At 37.3% G+C, this 24780-nt stretch overlaps 1 protein-coding gene across 5 annotated transcripts in view; it reads left to right on the forward strand.

The window, feature by feature from the left end:
- LOC129237001 (proton channel OtopLc) overlaps window positions 1–24780 on the forward strand; it is a 122806-nt gene that overhangs the window by 81423 nt on the left and 16603 nt on the right. For 3 of the 5 annotated variants that reach the window (XM_054871351.1, XM_054871349.1, XM_054871352.1), the window contains 5 exons: window positions 148–332; window positions 2593–2738; window positions 9334–9387; window positions 22273–22384; window positions 22632–22792. In XM_054871351.1, the coding sequence (XP_054727326.1) occupies window positions 148–332; window positions 2593–2738; window positions 9334–9387; window positions 22273–22384; window positions 22632–22792 (658 nt within the window). The remainder of the gene's footprint in view (window positions 1–147; window positions 333–2592; window positions 2739–9333; window positions 9388–22272; window positions 22385–22631; window positions 22793–24780) is intronic. The other 2 variants (XM_054871350.1, XM_054871353.1) reach the window with 1 other exon arrangement.

Consider the following 24780-nt stretch of genomic DNA (forward strand, 5'->3'; position numbering starts at 1 on the left):
ACACAGCGATTATTGGATTTTGCTCTTAGATTTTCTTGAAATTATTAGTCAAAAAAAAAAAAGTATGAATTTATTAAAAAATGTTTTCTAATATAAATATTTTATTTCCATTTCCATGCTGTTTCGTCATGCGTTTGCCTTGTACAGGACATCGTTGTTCATCGTCACCAGTTTGGTGTACGCCATCATTTTGATTGTTGTTTGCATTGCCTATGTGATTAGCGATGTGACAACCCACCGTCTGCCAGTGCTCTACTACGAAACGTTCTTTACGTATTTGTATGGCGTCAGCATACTCTTCCTATTGTATGTATTTTGCTTCCTGTTGCAGGGTAAGTTGACAAAAGTTTAACAAAAAATATTATTTTGTAGAAATATATAACCTTATAAGGGAGGGACTACTGCTCGCTTTCGATATATAATGAGAGTGAAAATTTTAAGTAATGATATTAATTTATTAGAATGAATTTACAAAGAAAATAGTGTTAAATTTTTTTTTTAATTTGTAAATTTTTTAGTTAGTGGTTTTAAATTTGATGCAACTGAATACTATTGATTATTCGTTTCAGTATTTCGTCTTATTATTTTATGTTCTGGCTAAGTTTTCCAAATTAAAACAAAAGTAACTAGGAATGTTGTGCTAATTTTTTATTTAAATACATACTGAATATTATAAGAAAAATTAGAATAAAAAAAATAATAATAAAAAAAAATAATACAGAAATTAATAAAAGGAATTTTAAAAAAATGTACAAACTGATACTGATTGAATGAATTAGAGAAATAATAATTATTTGAAATTACTTTTAAATTTCCAAAAAAATTGTTTTAATTTTAATATTTGTGCTATGAAAAAAAATTATAAAGCAATTAGTAGAATGAATTTGAAAAAATTGTGTGTGAAAATGCAATTCAATTTTCAAAAGAAAAAAAATTATTTATTATTATTATTCCATTTTATTTTTAATGTTCTAATTAAGTTAAAAACTAAGAACAAAAGTAATTAAAAAATTTATGACCAATTTTTATTTGAATTCTGAATATTTAAGAAAAACATAGTTTTAATATTATATTTCGCCAGAAAAAATAAAAATTTAGTAGAATGAATTTCAAAAAAAAATTGTGTGTGATTACAATTAAATTTGTAAAACAAAAAAAAATTATTAAAACAAAAGTGGTATTTAATAATGGTATTTAAATTTATGATTCACTTTTATTTGAATTATGAATTTATAAAAAAAAATAGTTGTAATATTTGCGCTAGAAAAAAAAATGTCCAAAGAAATTAGTAAAATAAATTTCAACAAGTTTTAAATGTTGATAGAATTTTCTTGAATTAGAAAAAATGGTGTTAAAGTAAATTGAAAAAAAAAATTCAATTTTATTTATTTAATATAATTTTAGGGTAATGAGTCTGAATAAAGCTAGTGTTAAATGTGAATAAAGCATTTATTTTTTTATTTTCATATTTTATAATTTAATAGTATTGTGTAGTTAATCATAATATATTTATAAAACAGAAACTGTTAAAATTATGTTAATAAAATCGTTTTTTTTTAATTTTTTTATCAATTTAAATTTCATCAGAAGAATATTATTTTTTTTATTAATACAATAATAACACTAATATTAGTACTAATTTTCACCATTTCCTTTTCTAGTTAAACTTTTAAAATTAGCAAAAAAAAAATGCTTAGATATTTATTACGATATTAACTTATTTGCATTCGGAATATTAAAAAAATATTAATATTTTTTTCAATTTAAAAATTTTAATATTTTCACATGCAAAAATTATATTAATATTAGTAGAATGAGTTCGGCAAAATGTTTGAATATTGAAATTAGTAGAATCGGTCTAAAATTTTTTTAAATTAATATTATTGCAGCGAGTTTGAAAAATAAAATCTCTGACTGTAGGTAAATACATTTATTTATTTTCTTTATTTGATAAAAATTGGTACTATTTTAAATTTAAGTAAATAACAATTTAATCTTAAAATTTTCTACTCTGGTTAAATTATTAAAAAAAATTAGGAATTTATTAAGCATAAAAAAATTAAAAGGAAAATAGAAATATATATTTATACAATAATTAAAAAAATTTTAATACTTTTGCTTACAAATATTAATAATATTAGTAGAATTAATCTGAAATTTTTTTAATTTCCAAAGAAAAATACACAAACTACCCATAAATGGTACCAATAGATCAGCGTTAGTACTCCGAGTAGCGCCACTGCCAGTGTTACGTTTTGGTCACAGAAAGTTATGCCATGAGACCTAAGACTGGATTAGCATCTCTTCAGAGAATGTTAGAATTTTAGTCGACAAGAGCAGAGCCACTTTTTTGGCTACTGCTCTATCGTTTATTAGGTTTTCTATTTGTGATTTAATTTAGTGGTAATTTAAATCTAATTACATCTCTGATTTTATAATGCAATTTTTTTTATATCTATAAGAATTGAGGATTGTAAAACTATTAAATATTTTCAATATTTTTTTTTTTTTTATTGACACTTTCAATATTTTATTACATATATAGTGCCTTATTAATTAAATTTCTTCTTCCTACCGTTTCTCATCCCACAGAGAGTTCCTGCTGTAATGGCAACAGTAAACCGAAACCACCACCTAAGGAGAAAAAATCAAAGAAGAAAGTACCAGATCCAACCGATTCGAAGGATGCGAAGGGTTCCAAGGATTCTGGCAAGGGCGGCAAACCGAGTCCATACCAGGTGCGTTCCACATAGATTCACACTTTCATGTGCAGTGAGAATAAAATTATATGCAATTCCCTACTGCAACCTTGCAAATTAGAATGGGGTTCTCTGTTTACGAAAAGTTAGACTAGTAATTTCTGTTTCCCAATTTCACATTCCCATATACACGCACACGCACACACCCATCCGCTTCAACAACCTTCAGTCACCCTCCCTCTCTCTCTGAGTTAGAAATTCCCCACACAAGCACGCCTTTCTGAATTTTTAATGCTTAAATGTTTGTCAAGTGCAGTTGAAGCTATAAAATTTATGCATTTCAAAATTCTTCTGAGGGTTTCGTAGGTACTTAATTGTGTGTTAATTGGCTGTAATTACTTTAACTATTGTTCATTACTAAATCTATTAGAGCTTATGTTGTGCTACTTAATTTGTATTTGGGGGCCAAGGGTAAATTTGTGAAAAAAAATAAAAATAGAAAATAAAAATCTTTAATGTTATTTACCTTCATGTTTTTGTATGTCCCGCTATCTCTTTCTAATTATTAATTTCTTGGTTTTCTGGGTTATCACCAAATTATGCTTTGCAATTTTGACTTTATTTGTAGCAGGTTAGCGTTATGTTTTTTATTGAAAAAATTTAAATGCACTTGCGGGCAAAATTTACGTAGCGCAAAATGTATGTAATATATGAAACAGCAAGAAAGATTTTATTAAAAATATATATAAAAAAATAAAGGGTGGTTAAATTTCAAGGGCCGATGTTGATTGTGAACCACACCTAAACGTCAACGACACCGTTGGACTTCTTTCTTTGGGGTTATTTGAAAGAAAAGGTATACGTCGATAAGCCAGCAACAATTCAAGAGCTAAAGGATGAGATAATTCGGCACATTAACCGCATAGAACCTGAATTATGCCACAGCGTCATCGAAAATTTGGACCATCGGATGGAGGTGTGCCGCCGAGGCCATGGTGGTCATTTGGCAGATATTTTGTTCCATACGTAATTGAGCCATACCGATAATATCATAATAAAGAGAAATGACAATAATTTCCTAAAACAATTGTATTTGATTCAAAATCAACACCGGCCCTTGAAACTTAACCACCCTTTATTATAATAATATTGCAAGAATAGTCTTAAAAAACAATGATGTATAAGAATTGCAAATAAGAACCACTTCTTCTTCTTCTTCTTCTTAATTGGCGCTATAACCGCTTACGCGATTTTGGCCGAGTTTGACAAAGCGCGCCAACCGTTTCTTTCTCGTGCTAACCGGCGCCAGTTGGACACACCAAGTGAGGCAAAGTCCTTCTCCACCTGATCTTTCCAACGCAGAGGAGGCCGCCCTCTTCCTCTGCTACCACCAGCTGGTACCGCATCGAATACTTTCAAAGCCGGAGCGTTTGTATACATTCGGACGACATGACCCAGCCAACGTAGCCGCTGGATCTTTATTCGCTGCGCTATGTCTATGTCGTCGTAAAGCTCATACAGCTCATCGTTCCATCGCCTGCGATTTTCGCCGTTGCCAACGTGCAAAGGTCCAAAAAATCTTACACAGAATCTTTCTCTCGAACACTCCAAGCGTCGCTTCATCGGATGTTGTCATCGTCCAAGCTTCTGCGCCATACGTTAGGACGGGCATGATGAGAGTCTTGTAGAGTGTTAGTTTTGTTCGTCGAGAGAGGACTTTACTGCTCAGTTGCCTACTTAGTCCAAAGTAGCACTTGTTGGCAAGAGAGATTCTACGTTGGATTTCAAGGCTGACATTGTTATCGGTGTTAATGCTGGTTCCTAAATAGACGAAGTCTTTTACAACCTCGAAATTATAACTGTCTACAGTGACGTGGGTGCCGATACGAGAGTGCGCCGACTGTTTGTTTGAAGACAGGAGGTACTTCGTTTTGTCCTCGTTCACCACCAGACTCATTCGCTTTGCCTCTTTATCCAGTTTGGAGAAGGCAGAACTAACAGCGCGGTTGTTATGGCCGATGATGTCAATATCATCGGCATACGCCAGCAGTTGTACGCTCCTATAAAAAATTGTGCCTGAGCGATTAAGTGCGGCTCGTACGATGCTCTCCAACATCAGGTTAAAGAAGTCACACGACAGCGAGTCAGCCTGTCTGAAACCTCGTTTGGTATCAAACGGCTTGGAGAGGTCCTTCTCAATTTTGACGGCGCTGCTGGTGTTGAGCAATGTCATCTTACATAGCCGTATTAGTTTTGCGGGGATACCAAATTCAGACATCGCGGCATACAGGTAACTCCTTTCCGTACTGTCGAATGCAGCTTTGAAGTCGACGAAAAGATGGTGTGTGTCGATTCTCCTTCCATGGCTCTTTTCCAAGATTTGGCGTATTGAGAATATTTGGTCGATGGTAGACTTTCCAGCTCTGAAGCCACACTAATAAGGTCCAATCAGTTGGTTGACGGTGGGCTTCAGCCCTTCACACAATACGCTCTGCTCAGATCTGGCCCCCTGTGACTTTTTCTTGTTCCCGAAACTGAAGAGGCCCATGAAAGGATGACACTACGCAACGATTGACGATATAAAGACGGCATCGAAGGAGGAGCTGAACAAGTTAAAAAAAAATGATTTTTAGAGAAAACATTGGCACAAGTGCATAATTCTCATGGGGATTACTTTGAAGCGGACCAAATACATATTAATGAATAAATAAATAATTTTTGAAAAAACACAAAATTCGCGATACTTTTTGAACATACCTCGTATTTTTTTTATTCCTTCATAATATATCCTTTTTGATGACATTATTAAGAAGATCTAAGCAACTATTATAATTAAAACATATCTCTCGGAACACAAAAACACAAAAAAAAAGCAAAAACAAAAGCAAAGAAGTGCGAGGAATATAGGCTCATAAGTCTCATGAATCACTCACTAAAAGTTTTTTTTTTAATTACACACAATAGAGTTTATAAAAAATGTGAACAAGCCATGGGCCCTACGCAATTTGGTTTTAGAAATGGCACGTGAACTCCTGAAGCGCTGTTTTGTGTTCATGTTCTTGTCCAAAGTTGCAAAGATGTGCAAAAGGATGTATTCGTGTGTTTTCTAGACTATGAAAAAGCATTCGACACAGTGCAACATGACAAACTCTTTGACATCCTAGCATCACTCGCTATTGACACTAAAGAGTTACGATGCTTAAGAAACCTTTATTGGAACCAGATTGCCGTAATTAATATTGACAATGGAAAATCACAGAAAATCTCCATTATGTATATTATCACCTCTATTTCTCAACATCTCTGCTGAGAAAATCATCCAAGCAGCTCTCTGGGATTCACATGTAGGCATACAAGTTAATGAGTTCGTTATAAGTAAGATTAGATACGCCGACGACACCACACTTTTAGCAGATAACTTGAACGATTTGCAAATGTTATTAAATAAAGTTGTTCATCACAGCGAAAATTACGATCTTAAAATGAACATTAATACAACGAAATTCATGCATATCAGTAGGAGTCATGCAGGAGCAGGTTCAAAATTTTAAAAAAGAAAAAGTTTCGAATCTCAAATACCTTGAATGCTGGTTGAATGAAAATTGGCACACATGAGCCGAAATAAAAACCAGAATAGAAGTGGCTAGATCTACATTTTGCAAATTTAAAAAGATCTTAAGCTGCCATGACTTGGATATGAATATGTTTGTACCCTGATTATCTGGTTTTTTAAAAAGTTTATTTTATGGCTTGCTGCACGTACATTTATTTCAAGTTGACGATGTTTTGAAAATGCACGTATCATAAAACAAATACCATCAGCATAATGTAGATTACTAAATTTCTGAATTAGTCTCCTGGTCAGTCTCTCTAGATCTTCTGTGTATGTGTACATATGAAGACGCTATCCAGAACTATTTTGAACAAGTGCGGCGATACGACGCAGCCTTGTTGAACGAACTCCATAATGCGTCCCTAAAGATGGTATCAAATGCAGACTCAAAGTCAACGAAGAGCATGTAAAGTAGCGATCTCCTTTCATTTGATTGCTCTATAATTATGCGTAAGGCAACAATGCGATCTACGCAGGATCGACTTGGCCTAGAGCCATATTGTTCTTTACGCAAGAGCGAGCGATATCCTTTTTTTTTAAATGAATGTCAAAACCTGTTTTAGTGTACGTGCAAATTATTTGTTTATTTGTTTTTCAAAGATTACGCCCTCTTTTCAGTCGCCAGCGATGGTGGCGTCTGACACCATACTTAGGAGTTCAGCTGGGATATCATCCGGCTTAGGACATTTATTATTTTTTGAGATCTTTTCGAAAGATGCCGGGTCTGTGGAGATACTCCTATTAAGGTTTTCTTCGATAACATCGTTATCAGCGTCGCCCTTCAAAAACTCCTCCCACCGGGTAAGTTGGTCTTCATCTGCTGTTGAAATACTGCCATAATTTGCCTTAAGGGGAACGTTGGGCGGATTGTTCGGAATTTTTTTTAATGATTAATTAGAAAATACTAACCAATAACCAAGTGACCGTTCAGTTCTATGAAACCAACTTACTCTGGTCTGATACAAATGCTGCTCAATCTAAAACGGGCTAAGCACTTGGTTACATGGTTAGGACTGGAACTATCCGTTCGATTACAAGACTACTGCAGCGCTTATCAGGCAGAAGTTCTAGATATGAAAGAAGTGTTTTTTTAGCAATTTAATGGTTCCTTAAATATATTTTCGGATAACCAGGTGGCCATTAAATCAATGAATGCGACTGCACTACGATCAAGGGTTCCACGGAAATGCCGGGCAGCCGTAAATGATATTAGTGTCATATTCAAGGTCAGCCTTATTTGGGTTCCGCGACACAGAGATATTGAGGGAAACTGTAGAGCTGATGAGCTAGCCATAAAAGATACTGCTCTTCAACTGTTCTGTGTTAAAAGTACCATTGGAATACCTTTGGCCACGCGTAAATTAATAATAAAAAACAACATTACCCAGGAGGCCAATAAGTCATGGGAAGAAGAAGATACATGCATAACAGACAGGCTACTATGACCGCAATTAAACAAGAAAAGGACAAGGGAATTGCTTAGGTTCTCAAGAGATGGCTATTTGGAAGGCATTCCTTGAGACTAGGAGTACTCTTCCATGAATATTGTAGAAGCTGTAGAGATGAGGAGGAGGAAGAAACAGTTGAGTACTTCCTTTGCAAGTGCCCAGCTTTAGCAAGTTTTCTAGGTAGACCCTTTTTCAATTCTCTTTCGGAACTGTCCAGCGTGGGGATTTGACCAATCCTACGCTTCATAAGAGCCACACAACGATTTAATACTTGTAAATGAAGTTTCCGTGTTGCACAGTGGTATCATAACGGACCTGTAAGATCTATGTGAGTTGGTTGTAGAGACCGACTACCACCATAACATAACCTAACCTAACCTAAAACGAACAGGTGAACTATTTGCTATTTTAGTTTCTGCATACTTTCAAGTTTTGTTTATGCAGATTTTGTCTGAGAAGACCCCTAGTGAAATTTTCCGGGGAATAATTTTGCGCTCTAGATACTTTAAAAATGCATCGTTTTTTACACTTCTCAAAAATAGTTTTACATCAACCCTAATTTGAGGGAGTTAATGGGTTAAAATATTCTAAAAAAATATTTTTCGTGAAACTTACTGTACAAAATACATTTTAGACAGCATATGAGCCACTTAGACAGTATTGTCTATGTCTTAATTTTGAAAATAAAATGCCCTGCAAGTGTATTTAGAAATATTCTCTTTATCTTAGTTAGTTCTTCATTATTTGACTATGTGCACAGCGTTTATTAATTGTTTTTTTTTTTTCTAATAAGCAGCTTTAACTTATTGGTTTTTTTCTTCCTTTTATACATGTAAAAGGAAATATTAAATTAAATAATTATTTTTCATTTTTTCACCACCACCTTTCATCATCATCATCCACACAACATTATCATATCTGCCTGCTACCGCCAAACACAAACACAAACCCAAAACTAAAACCAACTATACAAAAAATAAAACAAAAATAATAAATGAAACTGAATCGCTCACCAACACAAATGCAAATGATTGCTGTCAATTAAATCGCTCAAACTAAAACAACAAATGCTTGTCGGCGAAAAAAATAATCCGAAAACAAAATGCGACCTAAATGTTGTGCATCCTGGCAATCCTTTATGCACTCGAAAACCCTGTGTATAAAATGCTTTACAAAACTGGCAAAATGAATAATAAAATCCATGTATTTTCAAAAATGAAACAACCGAAAAAAAACTATGCAACACCAAATACTGCGCCGCTCTTCAATGCTATGAATGCCTCTCAAATTCTGTGCTACAAACTACTAAACTACCAAATACTGCCCTGACATTTCTATGCACTACAACGGCTACTACTACTACTACACGCACACGCCCACAAACTGGTTACCAACGCGCTGAAAATATCTGTATGTGTTTGTGCCTCTATTGCAATATTTGCTCCGCGCCCATAAACGCACACACACACTTACAAATACTCACATGCGGGTAATGGTGTGTGTCCTTTGCATTATCCTGCTTAAAATAAAAACAAATAATACGCATTTAATTCGTTAATCCGTTCGTCGGCAGGAGCGATATCCGGTTAAGAAACGTGATCTGGTACGCCAGTCCTTGTCGTTACAGGTATGCTTAACAACAACAGTACAAAAACAACAATACTAAAAGCAAATAACATTTAACATCTACAGAAATTCTAACAATTACATACTTACATGCATACATATGTACATGTGTATGTGTGCGCACCTGCATCCATACATGAATTAAGTGAATCTCTTTGTGGAATGACATCGTCACGCTTTCTGTGGTTTTATTTTATTATTATAACTGTATTCATATTTTTTCTTCTCGCTGACTCTTCTCTAACATTTATGTGCCTAACAATTTCTCAATCTGCATTTCGACGTATCTAACTGGCTTTTATTTGAGTGTGCTTTGCTTCTGTCTGTGCCTCTCTCACTCTCCCTATCTCTTTCTACCTCTCTGTATCGCTGTCTCTCTCTTCTCTAAACGATCGCACTACTTAACTCTTGCGCATTTTTCAAGCATCATGAATATGTAACCAGGCTTTCTCTGGTGTCTCGAGAACTTTAAATTTTCAAGCATTTGCATGAAAACGTACTTTTTTATAAATACAAACTTATGGCACCATATAAACCATACCCCTCGATTAAAAAGGTTATACTAGATGATATTTATCAGTCGACACTCCCGCCAGGGCCGAAGAGGTGGCCCACAAACTACCTGAGCGGTTGTCACTCGTCAGTGATTTTTCGAGACCAAACATCCAAACAGAGGAAAATAAAGCAAGGAGCTCCGCAGGGTGTTGTCTTTTCACACTTGCTGTTCAACTTCTACATCTCGAAGCTCCCCCAACCACCAGAGAGAGTCTCCCTGGTCTCATACGCTGACGACTGCACGATATTGCCGTCGGGCAATGACATCGTGGACCTATGCTCCAAAGTGAACAACTATCTCACCGACCTTTCTCGCTTTTTCACTGCGCGGAATCTTTAAATTCCCCCACTAAGTCCACGGCGACCGTCCTTACCACCTGGACAAAGGGGTTCAAACTGCCCCTCAAGGTAAAAGTCGATGTCACATCAATTCCGACGGTAAACAATCCCAAAATTTTGGATGTAACCTTCGACAGTTTGCTCTCCTTCTCAGCGCACACAACCGCAATTGTCACTAAAGTCCAAAATCGCAACAAGGTCCTCAAATCGCTTGCCGGCAGCACTTGTGGCAAAGACAAAGAATTGTTGATATCGACATTTAAGGCAATTGACCAGCCGGTTCTAAACTATGCTGCGTCTGTCTGGTCGCCTGGAACTAGTGACACGCAGTGGATAAAGCTATATGTAGCTGCCAAAATACCGCCATTCGGACAGCGACCGGTTGCCTCCTGATGCCCCCTATTCAACGTCTTCACAATAAGGCACAAATTCTCCCTGTAACGGAGCACAACAAACTGCTCAGCAAGCAGTTCTTGCTAGGGTGCTACCGCAGGTTTCACCCTTGCAGACACCTGCTTGAGCCAGAGCCGCCCGGTGTCGGGAGACACCTTTTAAACTATGCCGAGAAGATCCAGGACAAAACTGTCAGATATCTACTGGACCAGACAGTGTTTAGACAGTCAATAAACGGCATTTACCGGGAGACCGTCACATCCTTTTTAAGCTCACTTCCTGTGAATGCCGTAACCGAAGTCCAACCACCACCTAGAGCAGATTAAAAGCTTCAACTTCCCCGTGAGACACCCGTAACACGGGCACAATTACTTTCTGGATACTGTAGCAGGTTAAACTCCTACTTAGCCAGAAGTGATTCCGGCATGTGAAGATACTCCGCACGACACTAACCACCTCTTCACAAGCCCCCTCAAACCAAAACGTTTGATCTAGCTCTCGAATCATTTTTGGAAATTTGTGCAACCTGCAACTCACTAACGTCAACGTTTGATGCAGCTCTCGAAGTATTTTTGGAACTTTATTTTCGGTATAGCCATCAGAGCCGTTTTCAACTTTTCCATTACTTCCTTTCCGCCTGTTAAAACGGCAGAGTAGTTTCCTCAGAAATAAATCGCAGGGAGCCACTTCAAGTGAATTCGATGGCTGTTGGTTGGTATTTGTTTTGTTCTGGTTCAAAAATTCACGGATAATGAAGGCACTGGGCGAGGGTGCGTTATTATGGTGCAAACTTGTTTTCCCACAAATCATTTCGTTTTTTGAGGAACTGCTTCACGTAAACGTTTCATAACACCCAATTAATAGTCCTTATTAACTACCTGAGCCAGTCTGGGCTTCTACCAAAAATTCCTGGTCTACAATACCCTTGTAATCCATAAAAACCGTGAGCATTGCTTTCGTTTTTGACTGAAAACGACGTGGTTTTTTTTATCTTGTCCCACTAGCCTATTGCCTGGATTGTGTGTCGTATACATAAACCCACATCCCGTATCCAGTAATAATGCTTTGGTTGAATGTTGGGTCCGATTCAGCATTGGAAATCATGTCTTTGACGTTGTCAACGCGGTCTCTTATCTGCAAGAAATTTAGGTCCTTTCGGAACAACTTTGAAGTAACACTGCGCAAACCCAAATCATTAACTACAATGTCCTGAATGGATTCATAAGCAATGTTGAAGTCCTCTGGCAGCTCTCTGATGGTTAATTTGCGATTATTGATCAACTTCTCTTCCACTTTCTTGATGTTTTCATCAGTTTTCGATGTCCACGGCTTGCCAATACGTTTGTCATTCTCGTTGGACTCGCGATCTCATCTGAAGCGTTGATGCCACTCGTTAACGGCTTAACGTCTTCCTAAGAATATCATTACCGAAACATCAAGCATTTATAGGTTTTCGCACCCTTGAACTCATTTTTAACGCAAAATTCAATACAAACTCGTTGTGTCTAACTCAAATCCATTTTTAAAACTGTAAAAAATCGAAAACACGCGCAGGGGTAGATTTACCCGAGACAGCGTAACTTTTACAAATATCAAGCAATGGCGATACAATTTTGGCAGGAATGTTAATCATAGATGTGAGAATCTAACATAAACTCGGCACTCAAATCACTTGATTAAAAGCGTCACCTGGAGGTTGTTCCGGGAACTTTTTGATCGAAGTGTTATGTTAAGACTGAAATCTTTCACTATAACCCAAAACAGTGTTTGATCCTTAAGCTTCCCCCACTTTCTTTTTTACTGCACTTTGCGTTGAAGGCCTTAAGGCCACTCCCTTAGTATTCAAGGGGACCCGGTGGTCTAGAAATTTCACAAAATCGATACTTTTGTTTTTTTGATATATCAAAAGTATATATGTATATGTAATATCTTGGGAATATACTGTTAAATTTTCAGGCAGAAATTCCCCGTATTATAGCTTCTATAGCCCATTTACTAGGTAGAGAGTGGTCCGCGTGCTCCTGTAGGTACTTCAAACTTTAAACTCATTCATCTCGAAACATCTTTTTCGGCCTGGTGTTGTCAAAAAAAACATAACCTATTAAACCGAATAGTCTGAAATTTCAATATGTGGTTCATGGCTATCGCCCGTACTAGAATAATATTATTATTTCAATTATTTCGTATTTTTTTATTAAAAAACTAAAAAAAACTCTGATTTTTAGAGTTTCAAATTCAAAATCGCGCATTTTTTCAATTTTTTTTGTTTGTTTATTCTAGTGTGGGACATGATAGCTACAGTCATACTGATTACTATTTTTTTTTGTTTTTGTGTTTCAGATAAATAGAAGAGTCAAAATGCACCACACCGTCCAGGTCCAATTTTTCGGGAGGGCCAATTTCAGTGCAATTTTTTAAATTATTAAAATAAAAAAATTTTTTTTTCATTCTTGTATGTAAAAAAAGTTAAAAAAAAGCTTAAACAATTTAAATATCGTTTTTCATTTTTTATTGTCAAAAAATTCCTGAAAATACCCTAAACTTTTGAGCTCTAGACCCCCGGGGTCTCTCAAGTGTAAGAATTGTAATTAGTTTTAGTAATTTTTTTTTATTTTTTTTTTGCTGATATTTTTTGATGCCACCAAATTCAGAAAGTCATAAGAGTTTCTTCTTTCTAATATAATGCCATGCTTTTAGACTAGTCCGTCACTAAGTTGCAATGAATGCTTGCAATTTCCTCATTATTACTTTTACTGCTTGGTTGTTGGTCTGCAGGTGTAACAAATTTTTAATTTTTTTTCTAATCCCTCTAACCCTCTTCTGCTTTCTACTAATTTATCTAACTAATTAAAAAATTTAAAAACGTTTTCACTAAAGATGTAAAAATATTTGGATTCTCAAATTGTGTTTTGTAATCTGTCTTATGTGACTTAGGAAATGAAAGCAAATAAAAATATTCTGGCCTGTTCTGCACTTCGCCTCAATTTGAAAAGTAAAACGATGCAAATTCCGTTTACGTTTCGTTGCGTTGTTTCCAGTCCCGAGTGAAATAGAAAAGTGTGAAATCGTTTTCATTCATTTAAATTCAATATTTTGCTGGTTCCAGTAATGCTTTCAAATAAAAGGAAAATTTATAAATCAGAAATTTTCATAAAAGACATAATTCTACAACTCCAACGTATTTTTTTTCTAAATATTTATAATTCCAATAAAATTGCGTTTAAAAGTTACCAACCTAAAATTATTTATATGTTTTGAATATTATTCCTGATTTCTGTTAATATGAAATACTGCGCTTGCGCTGCAACGGAATCTAGAAAATATCGTTTTCTTTCTTTTCTTATCCATACAATTTTCGAATACAATTTTCGATTATGGAACAGTTTTAATAACTGACTGGGCCCAAATAAAGCACCCAGTAAACAAAGCCGTTAAGATGGGATTCCTACTCAGAAAACTGATGGCAAACTTAGGGGGCCCAACCCAAGGGAAACGGGATATAATGATGGATACCACGATCTCCTTTCTCTTATACGGAACTGAACTGTGGGCAAATGCGCTTAACATAAATCACCGATGCAAGCTCTTCGGTACAACGAACGGCAGCCCTGAGAGTTATGTCCACCTACCGCACAGTATCAGGGCCAGCCAGTTCAGGTAATAAGCAGTCACGAGCTTTTGAAAGGAAAAAGTTATGTACATTAAAGAAAGAGGGAATAGAAGAAGGAGTTCGAAAACCTGCAGCGCGCGATAAAAGGGATGAAACGCTAAGGCTATGGAAGAACGCTGGAAAAACGAAACACGCGGTAAATGGACGGCTTGACTCATAAAAGTCGTCGCCACATGGACCGCAGAAGCTTCGACAAGATGGACATAGGCACATGGACATATACCTTTGTAATGAAAAAGATGGAACGCCACTCTGTAGTAATGCGATCCGCAATAAAAAAAAGCTCGAATTTCTAGTCTGAAACCAGATTTTGAATAAGTGTTTGTAGTTCAGCCAGCTTACTGTGTGACTTGTGAAGAATTTTCTTTTTTCGCATTCCGGTAGTTTTTTATCTATCTTTTTTTTTGCGCCCAATATGGATACAAAGTGAATAATGATTAAATTAATGGCTTTATTCTTTTTCAAAATAGTATCCTTGAAAGTCAACGCACGTCTTCATTCGCTTCCAAGTTCCTAGTTTCAAATCACTTTTCCTCCAAAACGAGTTGGTTAAAAGCTTCAACAGCCTCTTCTTCTTCTTTATTGGCGCGATAACCGTTTACGCGATTTTGGCGGAGTTTACCAAAGAGCGCCAGTCGTTTCAGTTGCAAACACCTTGGACACCAAGCTAAGTCCTTCTCCACCTGATCTTTCCAACGCCGAGTAGGTCTTTCTTTTTCCTCTGCTATCACCAGCTGGTACCGCATCGAATACTTTCAGAGCTGGAACGTTTGTGTCCATTCGGACGACATGACCCAGACAACCTAGCTGCTGTAGGTCCGTTATCTATTTAATTCGGTCTTTTGAGTGAACAAAAGCTCTCTGGTGTGAGCCGATTCGTGAGAACGCGCATTGGTTTATTGATTCGTCTTCGGTGGATATATTTCTTATTTGAAATTAATAACATAACACTTTTCATATATAAAGTTGCGCAAAATTGATCGTCGAATTTTGTTTTGAAATAAACTTTTCACTACAAACAAAAAAAATGATTTTGAGTGACGGATATCTTTATTTTGACCTTTCGCGCTCCAATGCTTATATGTTTGTATACTGCAACTGCCTAGTTCACAGGTGCCATATATGTGTGACGTTTTACGCTATCTTCGAAAATTGTAAATCCTCCCTTAGGGTGATTAATTTTGCGCCACCTTGTATTTCACATTTCACCCTTCCCTTTTTAGAGTTTGCTGAGCCTTTGAAGGATGAAAAATATTATCTTTGATTTATGCCGTTATGCCCCACTTTATTCTGCAGTTTGCATTTTTGCAAAACTTCAAACTGCTGCAGCAAAAACTAATTCACGATCAAACATTTTAATGGCCATAAACTTTTGTGAGTTGCTAAAACTCCTTTATCCAATAATAAAGACTTCAAAACTAACTCAATGAGATTCATAAGTTTTACGAATTCTTCATTGAAAAAGTTTTCTTCATCCCAGGTCTGTTTCACAAATCTTTTCTCTGCATGTTAGAATAAAACTAAAAATAAAACTAAAACTAAAAAAAACTTTCTGTCACAATCACATTTTGCGGTGTTTGTGCTTGTGGCAAAGTTGCATAGAGAAGCCGCGAAAATTTTGAAATTTATCACATTTATTGCAAAATAGACAAAGTTGTGGCCGTCACTGGCTGTAAGTGGCAAGACGCTGTTGCGTTGAGTGCGAGCTGATGGGCTGAGGTGCCAGTAGCAACGCAACAGCAGTCCAAAAGCAACAGAAACAACAGCCACCCGAGTAGATAATGCACCAGTTAAGTCAGGCATTCAGCTAGTGAGTCAGTCAGTCTCTCAGCCTTTCAGCCTCTAAGTCTCTCAGTTAGTCACTTATGACTGTCAGTCGCATTAAAACTCACTGCTGTCAGTGGCAGCAGTTCTGGATGTGTGAATTTAAGTGTATATGCGTGCGTGTGTATTCACTTGCGACATACACACACACTTCATACGCCACAACACCACAAAGTTTGCGTAAGTTTGCACAACTTTGCTCTATCGCCTGTTCGTCTGTCGACTCTAATGACTCTGGCTCCAATGCTTTGCTTATGAATGTCTCATTGTTGCGCCCATTTATGGGCCACATTGCATTTAGTATTAATTACAAGTCAGCATCAAATTGCCATAATTGTGAGGGCTATGATGTGATGTGATTGTTGCAGCAACGGAGTGCAAAATTACCAAGACAAATTGCAACAAAATGCGTTGAGTGAAAATGAAAAATTGTGGAAAAGTTGTAAAGAAAAGTGATTCAAGTGAATTTACAGGTGGGGTTTAGGGAAGATTTAATGATAAAAAATCAAGGATTTGAGGTTAATGGAAATGTCAAATTTAAAAGCCGAAAATTTTAGACAGAAGTAGTTTGGAAAGCAGCGCAGTTGGATCACTTAATTTCTTAACTTGAAACTAAGTTTGGCTATGTATGAGATATGACTCCTCTAGGGATAAATTTGATGAGTTGAGTAAAGAAATCGACCAGACGTTAGATGACCTCAATAAGACGCTTTTTTGCGGAAGATAACACTGGGAGTTTCGCCATTGTCTGACGACCGCAGGAAACCTCTTTCCATATAATTTGATGTTTTCATATACAGTTAGCTCCGAACTCACCGGATTTGTTTTTTTTTTTTTTTGTTGTGGATGAGGTAGAGTTCAAACTGTCTTCGCTCTTACAGCCACCCTCGTCTACTGCGTCGAGTGGTGTGGCCACTACAACAATCCCTCCACTCCTTCTAAGAAGACACCCTTTCTGCATGACTTTAGGAGGCTGCAGATCAGCATCGATAAAAGACCAATTCTATTCATCAACGTCTATTTGCAGCCAGCTTTCATGCTATAGGCTCGTCTTCTTGTGTCTCTATCTATGCAGCTTCTCTTTGTTGCACTGCGTCGGGTTCTATCTTTTTCCCCGTACTACGTCTTCGATGTATCTCTTTATCACGTTCCAGTATTTTTCTGATTATGTTGCTCGCCGCAATTTCGCTGCTTTCAACAATGCTTCCTCTGAGCATCTCACTCCGCGAGCCATCTGTCACAACTAAAAAACGTGTGTTCAGCGTCATCGTTCGGCGCTTCGCAGATATGCACTTGGGATCGCTTACCTTACCCATGCGATAAAGGTATCTTTGGAAGTATCCGTGGCCCGAGAGGAACTGAGTTAAGGAAGTAATTCTCTTCCCCGAAGCTACTTTGTACTTATCGGATGCCAAGCTGATGCGTGCTGATATCTACTCCGCTGATATCTCCTCAGCCGTGGGTGCAAAGTGTGGGAGCCAAGGTGTTTAGACTTACGAAAACTAAACAGGAATGGAGGAAATATTTCACCTCATCACTATCCATGCAGATACTGGGAAAGGAATTACACAGACAGTGTGCGGTTAAGATTTATAAAACTAAGAATTAGTGTGACTTTCTTAATCTCACAAGTTTCTTTGTGCGAGTCTGATCCACTAGTAGTTAGAACCTGATGCCCTCGCCCCACCATTGCTAAATGGACTCGAAACCCATCTGTTCCAAGATCAGTTTACTAAGTGAAGCAGCCTATCCTCTCTTCGCACCTATCCAATAGCAGTTTGCGGGTAATTGAAGGAGTTCCTACACTACCTTTGCGTGAAGAGAGCTCTTCTACCTTGTTCTAGCTAGCCAGCTTTCCAGTTTTGCAGTTTTGTCTGAAGCTTGATAATGAAATATTCAGCTGCGACCGAAAGTGAAGTCAGACATTCTCATTTCATTATCATAATCAATTAACCTAGAGCCTCGACAGCGCTGATTTTCTATCAGAATAATTGAACAACGACTGATTGGACGAGTGTAAGAATACATGGGAAATGATTGGCCAAAATTCTGTTACAGAGTCTCCGGTGACGTGGCAGTTGATGTTACTCTCGTCTTTTGGCTTCGAATGGCCAAACCTGGTAATCTATCACCTTTAGCAACAACGCATACGAACGCAGTCATATGAATTGTATTTTGAATTGCTCTCTCATCCATCACACTTTCCGAATTAAGCAGCCTGTATCTTTCTTACCTCAAAAAATAAAACACAAAGTGCAAGTGTCGAATGAAGGGATCGCCAGTGAGCCATCGGATGAAGTTTGAGAGACGTTCAGTTCAGTTAAGCTAAGTCTATACTAATAGTCTTTAGAAAAAATTTCAATTTTTTTTGTTTTTATTCTACAGGAGGTATATTGGAGTGATACTTGATTCCAAACTCCTTTAGAAGCTAGACATTGGTAGGGTAAAGAAGGCCAGTATAGCTTTCTGTTTCTCCAAATCTATGTTCGGCCAAAAATTGTGACTCAAGCCACAGGTAGTTCTTTGGATGTACTTATACAAAGTAGTGGTTCTGCCACTTTTAACGCTTGGTTTGGTGGGAAGCTCTCTGGAAGGGCAATAATATTACTAAACTTGGGTGGGTGCAAAGAACTGCATGTATTGGCTTCACCAGAGGAAGTAAAACGTGTTGCCTGAATGTCGTTTTGCCCTTACTTACGTTATTTCCATCGCCGTTCAAAGTGCCATCACGTTAAAGGAGGTTGACCTCTGGAGGAAATTTCCCACTGACCTCTGGGTCAATTTATTTATTTCCTTAAAATTACCGAATTCTGTGGGTGTTTTGCAGGCAGAAGATTTTGCGATCCTGCAGGCATGCAAAATGGTTAGGGAAAGAAAGAGCGAGGGATATACTATATTAACGTTTTATCCGATAGTCAAGCCGCGATGAAGGCTCTGTCAACGCTATGGTCTCTCTCCTGTAAAGAGAAGATCAAATATCGTGGCTATGCAGGTAACATTTTTCTCATCTGGATTTCAGGACATAGAAACATAGGGGAAAATCAGATTGCTGATGAGCTTGCCAGGAAAAGAACTGAATTGGTCTCAGAGATCTCCTGCCCAGTCATTGGTGTAGCCCTGACCGTTGTTAAAAGGGAAAGAAATAAGTTGTGTATTATTTCTCAGGAAAGCGCAGGAAAGATGGAACTACATTTCTTCATGTGCCATTTCGAAAACCCTTAGCCCCAGTACAATAGATAGAGGACTCCGAAAGTCGTGGGGACTGAATTTCCAAACTCGTGGCTGTGTTTACCGGACAACCGCTAAGTATTACATCGTGGGGGGAAGGGCGAATTAGTCGCCGGTCCTTCTTCGTAATCTTTCGAGGGTCCTTAGTTTTTTCATAGTCTCTGCTATGACATTGTGGCATAGATTGGACGAATGTATCTAGATCGTAGTTTCCTCCAAATATGCGCCGAAGCTTCGATCTGGAGCCATAAAAACGCTTACATTCGAAGAATACGTGGTGAACGTCTGCTATCGCGTTTACCCAACAGTAATCGCAAGTGGCGTCCGATTCATGTTTGAACCGATGGAAGTATGCTTTGAAGCATCCATGCCCGGTTAAAAATTGCGTCAGATAAAAATCCACTTCTCCGTGTTTTCTTTCAATCCAACTTCGCAAGTCTGGAATGCAGCGATGTATCCAGCAGCCCTTCCGTGTATTATTCCATTTTCGCTGCCAAGTTTGGGTACTAGTTTCCCGTGCTACGATGCGTTGTGTTTCACTGTCAGCCAATACTGCAGCTTCGTTTGCCAGTATCTCTATTGGATACATTCCAGCGATAATCAGCGCTGCTTCTTCTGAAACCGTTTTAAAGGCGGAACAGACTCAAAACGCACATAAGCGATACTCTGCCTTTATACCGCGGAAGTAGGAAGGATGTTGCGTAACCATGTGCCAAACAAGAGCACCATATAATATTTGGTTCTTATCCACGCCTGCTAGAAGGCGGCATCGCCGTTGTTTTGGCCCGCGGGCGTTTAGCATTATTTGCGATAAGGCTGCTACAGTTACTGATGCTTTTTTGGTCGCATACTCCAGGTGAGTTTTAAAAGATAGCCTCCTGTCTATCAATATTCCCAGATATTTAACTTCTGGTACTGTCGTGATGCTGTGATTGCCAACTTGTATAGTTGCCACTTCTACTTTTTTCTGGCTCGATATGAGAACGGACTCCGTTTTTTGCTCAGCGAGTTGAAGGCCATTTTGCACCAGCCATGAATTAACGGACGCTATGGTCCGATTTGCTTTTTCGCAAATGTCGCTCAGTCTCTTCGTTGTAGTAACTACTGCGATATCGTTCGCAAATCCGATAATGTTGGCACCACTGGGTATATTGAGGTGCAAAACACCATCGTACATGATGTTCCAGAGCAGTGGTCCAAGGACTGAACCGTGCTCATTTGTCTTTCGAATAGCAAGGTTTACCATATAACCCCCCTTTGCAAAAGCTGTGTGAACCTTTCAGAGAAGGAGATTTTTGAGCATTTCTCGGTAAATGTTCGGGCTGGGCAGCCCAATGATTAAGGTCACTGGGTTCTCCTTTCTACTATACGATAGACTGGGCAATGCGCCAACTAAAATCCCATCAATTTTTCCATTATATCAACAGCTCTGGCTGGCTGTAGATATATGCCTGGGGGAGGTCTCAAAATGGTATTAAAACGACGCTTAAGTGCTACTTGGGGAGCACCACAGTGGTACTTCAACCATATCATCTGCCTCCCTACCTATAGGAGCATATTTTTGATCAGTTTGATATTTCTGATTATGAATAATTTATACATATTTCTACTCTTAATACCTTAGAATTATTAAACGTCCCGCTTTAGTCGCAGAAAATCCTCAGACAATTATATCCACCTAGACCAAAGTTGTCGGTCTTTAGATCCACTTCGAGTTAAAATTTCAAAATGAAAAATCTAATCAAAAATAGGCTAAACAAGGTGATATTTACTCCTGGATGTTTTTTATACCTTAACTTTGGAGAATACCCATCATCAGCAGAGTCTTATGGCGATTACACCGTACAACACAAAACAAACAAAAAACAGCAAAAAAAAGCAATAATTAGTAGAGAGAAAAACAAAAAATATGTGTTTCGCCGATTTCAAAGTTTAGTACGTCTGAATATTTTTGGAAAATATTAAAGTTTTCACCCTTTTGCACATTCCTATGGTAAATTGGTACAGGAAACTGTGTGACCCATGCATTTTAGATATATGATGTGTTCAGCAATTCTTTGTAAAAAATAACGGGTAACAGTTTTGTGGAACATTTTAACCCTCTAACTCTTCAATAGATGGATCTTTTTTGGCTCTTTTTCGGAAAAGGGCCAAAAATACACAAAACCGACGGATATAGCGGGTTAAAATGTACCACAAAAATGTTCGGTGTAAAATTCAGCTCTAAGTCTCTCAATGTATTAAAGCTCCAAATTCAACTTAAATGTGAGAAATAAGTCAAAACGTACCTCATATGTATTTCATGTAGTTTAACAACTTTTAGCACTGTAGCTTTTGTATGTATGTATGTATGTTATGTAGTACCTCGCATATATGTGTTAATGTATATATGTATGTATGTCTTACAAACCAAATACACTGTAGAAATCACTGAACCCACATTACACTATGCTACACACTGCTAGAAAAACTCTTAACGCATCACCCTGCAACAAGTAGATACCAAATACTTCCTGAAACCTGCAACAAATTAAATTCATCCACATTTTACTAATATACTAACAAATGTCATTTAGTTCGTCTGCAAAAGGAATCACTAAGTTTTAACATAACTGGCGCAAAATTAATCACCCTAGCAGAAGATTTATAATTTTTGAGACTTGTGAACTAAACAGCTGCAATATATAAAAAGACAAGCAACGTTCCTTAAAATAAAGACTTCCATCACTCAAACTATTTTTTTTTGTTTAACGAAAGATTTATTCAAAAACAAATTTGGATGATTAATTTTGCGCCATCCGCAAATATGCAAATATTGTAACTTTTAAATCGAAAGATGTTTAATTTTATGAATTTTTAAAAAATAATCACTCACAGGATTCACAAGCTGAGGCTGAGGTCGCCGTAACCACGAAGAATGTACGAAAACGTAAGACAACCCACAGCGATCCCACACATGGCAGCTTCTTCTTGCGTGTGGGCGCCATTGGTAAGTTCAGAGCAAAAATGAAAGGCTGAAAAAGAAAATGAGAAAAAAAGTAATTAACACTTTAGAGATTTAAAAAAAAAATTAACTGATCTAAATAATTGAATTTGCGCAGAAAAATAAGACCTTTAATGCTGAATATTTCTTTTTTTGTTTTAAATTTCATTAGAAATTATTTGTTTATGCTCTCATTATTTCGCCACATATTAACAAACACGCATACATCGTTTTTCGCTTTCTCATTTTCTAGCTTTTGGCTTGGGCGCCATGATCTATATTGGACTGGAGTTTGGCTCTTTCTTTGAGATCCCCTTCGATTCGCCCTGCCATCACATTTTGATCGGCGTAAATCCATTGCTGCAGATGGTATTCACCTTTATGCAGATGTATTTCATTTTCATGAATGCCAGAGTAAGTAAACGAAAAATATATTAATCCTCTTTGCAGGAAAATGGTTAAAGCCGAGATAGCCGAAGAAAAAACAGATTTGTTAACAAAGGTGATAAGCAAACTTTAGAAAATTTTGGTATACTATGTAAGAGGAAATTACGGGTGGTTTTTGAAATACCAAAGAAATAAAATATAGATTGACTTCTCGACCAAACGAGCAGACGGCTATTCTGGCAGAAGTTATTTTCTCATTCTTATGAGCATCACTAATGAAATTCTTAAGCACAGGAAGGCAGCATATTTGGCTAAACCCGATTTTAAAAATCTCAACTCCCTTATGCTACGCTCACCATCAAAAAATCTTTTGAGATTTGGTCTTGGTACGGGACTTTGACGGTTACTTTGGTAAGTGATTCGCTGCTTGGAAGCTTGCCGCAATATTTTAGAGCCTATTGATTGCCTTCAGCCGTGAGATAACTCGTATCGTCCATTACATAAATGAAGGAAGAATTTTAAGCAAAAATATCTGGGGAAAGCGCACATACAGTCTGTGTCAGAAGAAAATAACTGTTTTTTTTTCTTGTAGCTTCAAAATATTCTTCGTTCTGCCGTTTGCTGCATGATAGTCCCACTCAAGGCGTACGACGCTAGTGCTAACTCAGGTTAGTGTCGCTCGAAACTTTCCCGTAAACGCAATCAAACCAAAATGAGTGAGAAGTACGCAAAGCGTTTTGAGGCGGTATTTTTATGCACGCAATCGAAATGTCCGAAATTATTTTACGGCTGGAAAAGTAATTAAAAAATCAAAAACCTTTGCTGTGATATGGAATCAACGGTATAAGGTGTATAAAAATGTTGCTGGCTTTTCCGAGCGTATCTTGAAGCGAGTGACGACAAAAAAGCAAGATAAAGTGATCGTCCAACTTTTTAAGCGAAACCCTTCTTTGTGACTACGCCAAGCACGATCAGTTCTTGCTAAAAAGGGAATTAATGTGAGTATCAACACAGTCGAACGTCAACTGAAGGAAGCGAACATCATCAAAACCACTGCTCTCAGAAAAACACATTCAGAAACAGCGAAACAAAAAAATTATGTCACAGTATTGAATTAGCCTTCCCAGTCCCCAGACGCCCACCCCATTGAAAATGTGTGGGGAATTATGAAAACGCATCTTGCCGGAAGGCCAGTCCACGATTTAAAGCAACTCGTGCGTCAAGTTCGCAAAATCTAGTCCTGTTCGTCGACGAGCTACGCAGAAAAGCTGGTTCAAAGCATGCCGAGAAGATGCCAGGCTATACTGGACAACGATGATGACTACACTGCTTATTGAGCTATTGCGACTCGTAGTTTTGTGCATACTTTCATGTAAAAAAAAAATTTTAATATTTATATATCTTTTATACTTCGTGGATAATCGCGGTTCCTTTTTTCTGACACAGACTGTAGTTATGGTTAGCAAGTACTGACTGGCTTTCAGAAACTGATCGTACCATTTTCCATTTTCATAATACTTTGATCAAAAGTTCCCAGAATATGTTCAGAAAATTTAAAATACAAATTTATTCGCTAAAAAAGGTTATTATCGCCTTCAAAGTGATCCCCATCAACTGCAACGCACTTATGCTAGCTTTGGATTTAGCTCTCGAAACATTTATGGAACTCTATTTTTGCATTACTTCTTTCCAATGTTAAAACGCGGCTGCTAAAGTTAAATTCTCAAGATATCATTTAGCCACTGTTAAGAAATTGATAGGCACTCGCTGCCGAATGCGATCCATGCATTGGATGTTTAAAGATACGCTGAATATCACGATCACTTGTACTTGTCCTCCTGTACTTTGTGATAGTCATGCCTGCCTGACTTGTCATAGATCACCTTTTTTTTGTTTTGGTGTATGAGGTAGGGTTCAAAACGCCTTCGCACTTACAGAGACCGTTGCACTATGGGCTGGCATCAAGGAAAAGCGGCCATAAATCGAAATCAAAACATTTTTTCGTGAAACTTGGT

The sequence above is a fragment of the Anastrepha obliqua genome, chromosome 2 (assembly GCF_027943255.1).
Source record: "Anastrepha obliqua isolate idAnaObli1 chromosome 2, idAnaObli1_1.0, whole genome shotgun sequence".
Taxonomy (NCBI): domain Eukaryota; kingdom Metazoa; phylum Arthropoda; class Insecta; order Diptera; family Tephritidae; genus Anastrepha; species Anastrepha obliqua.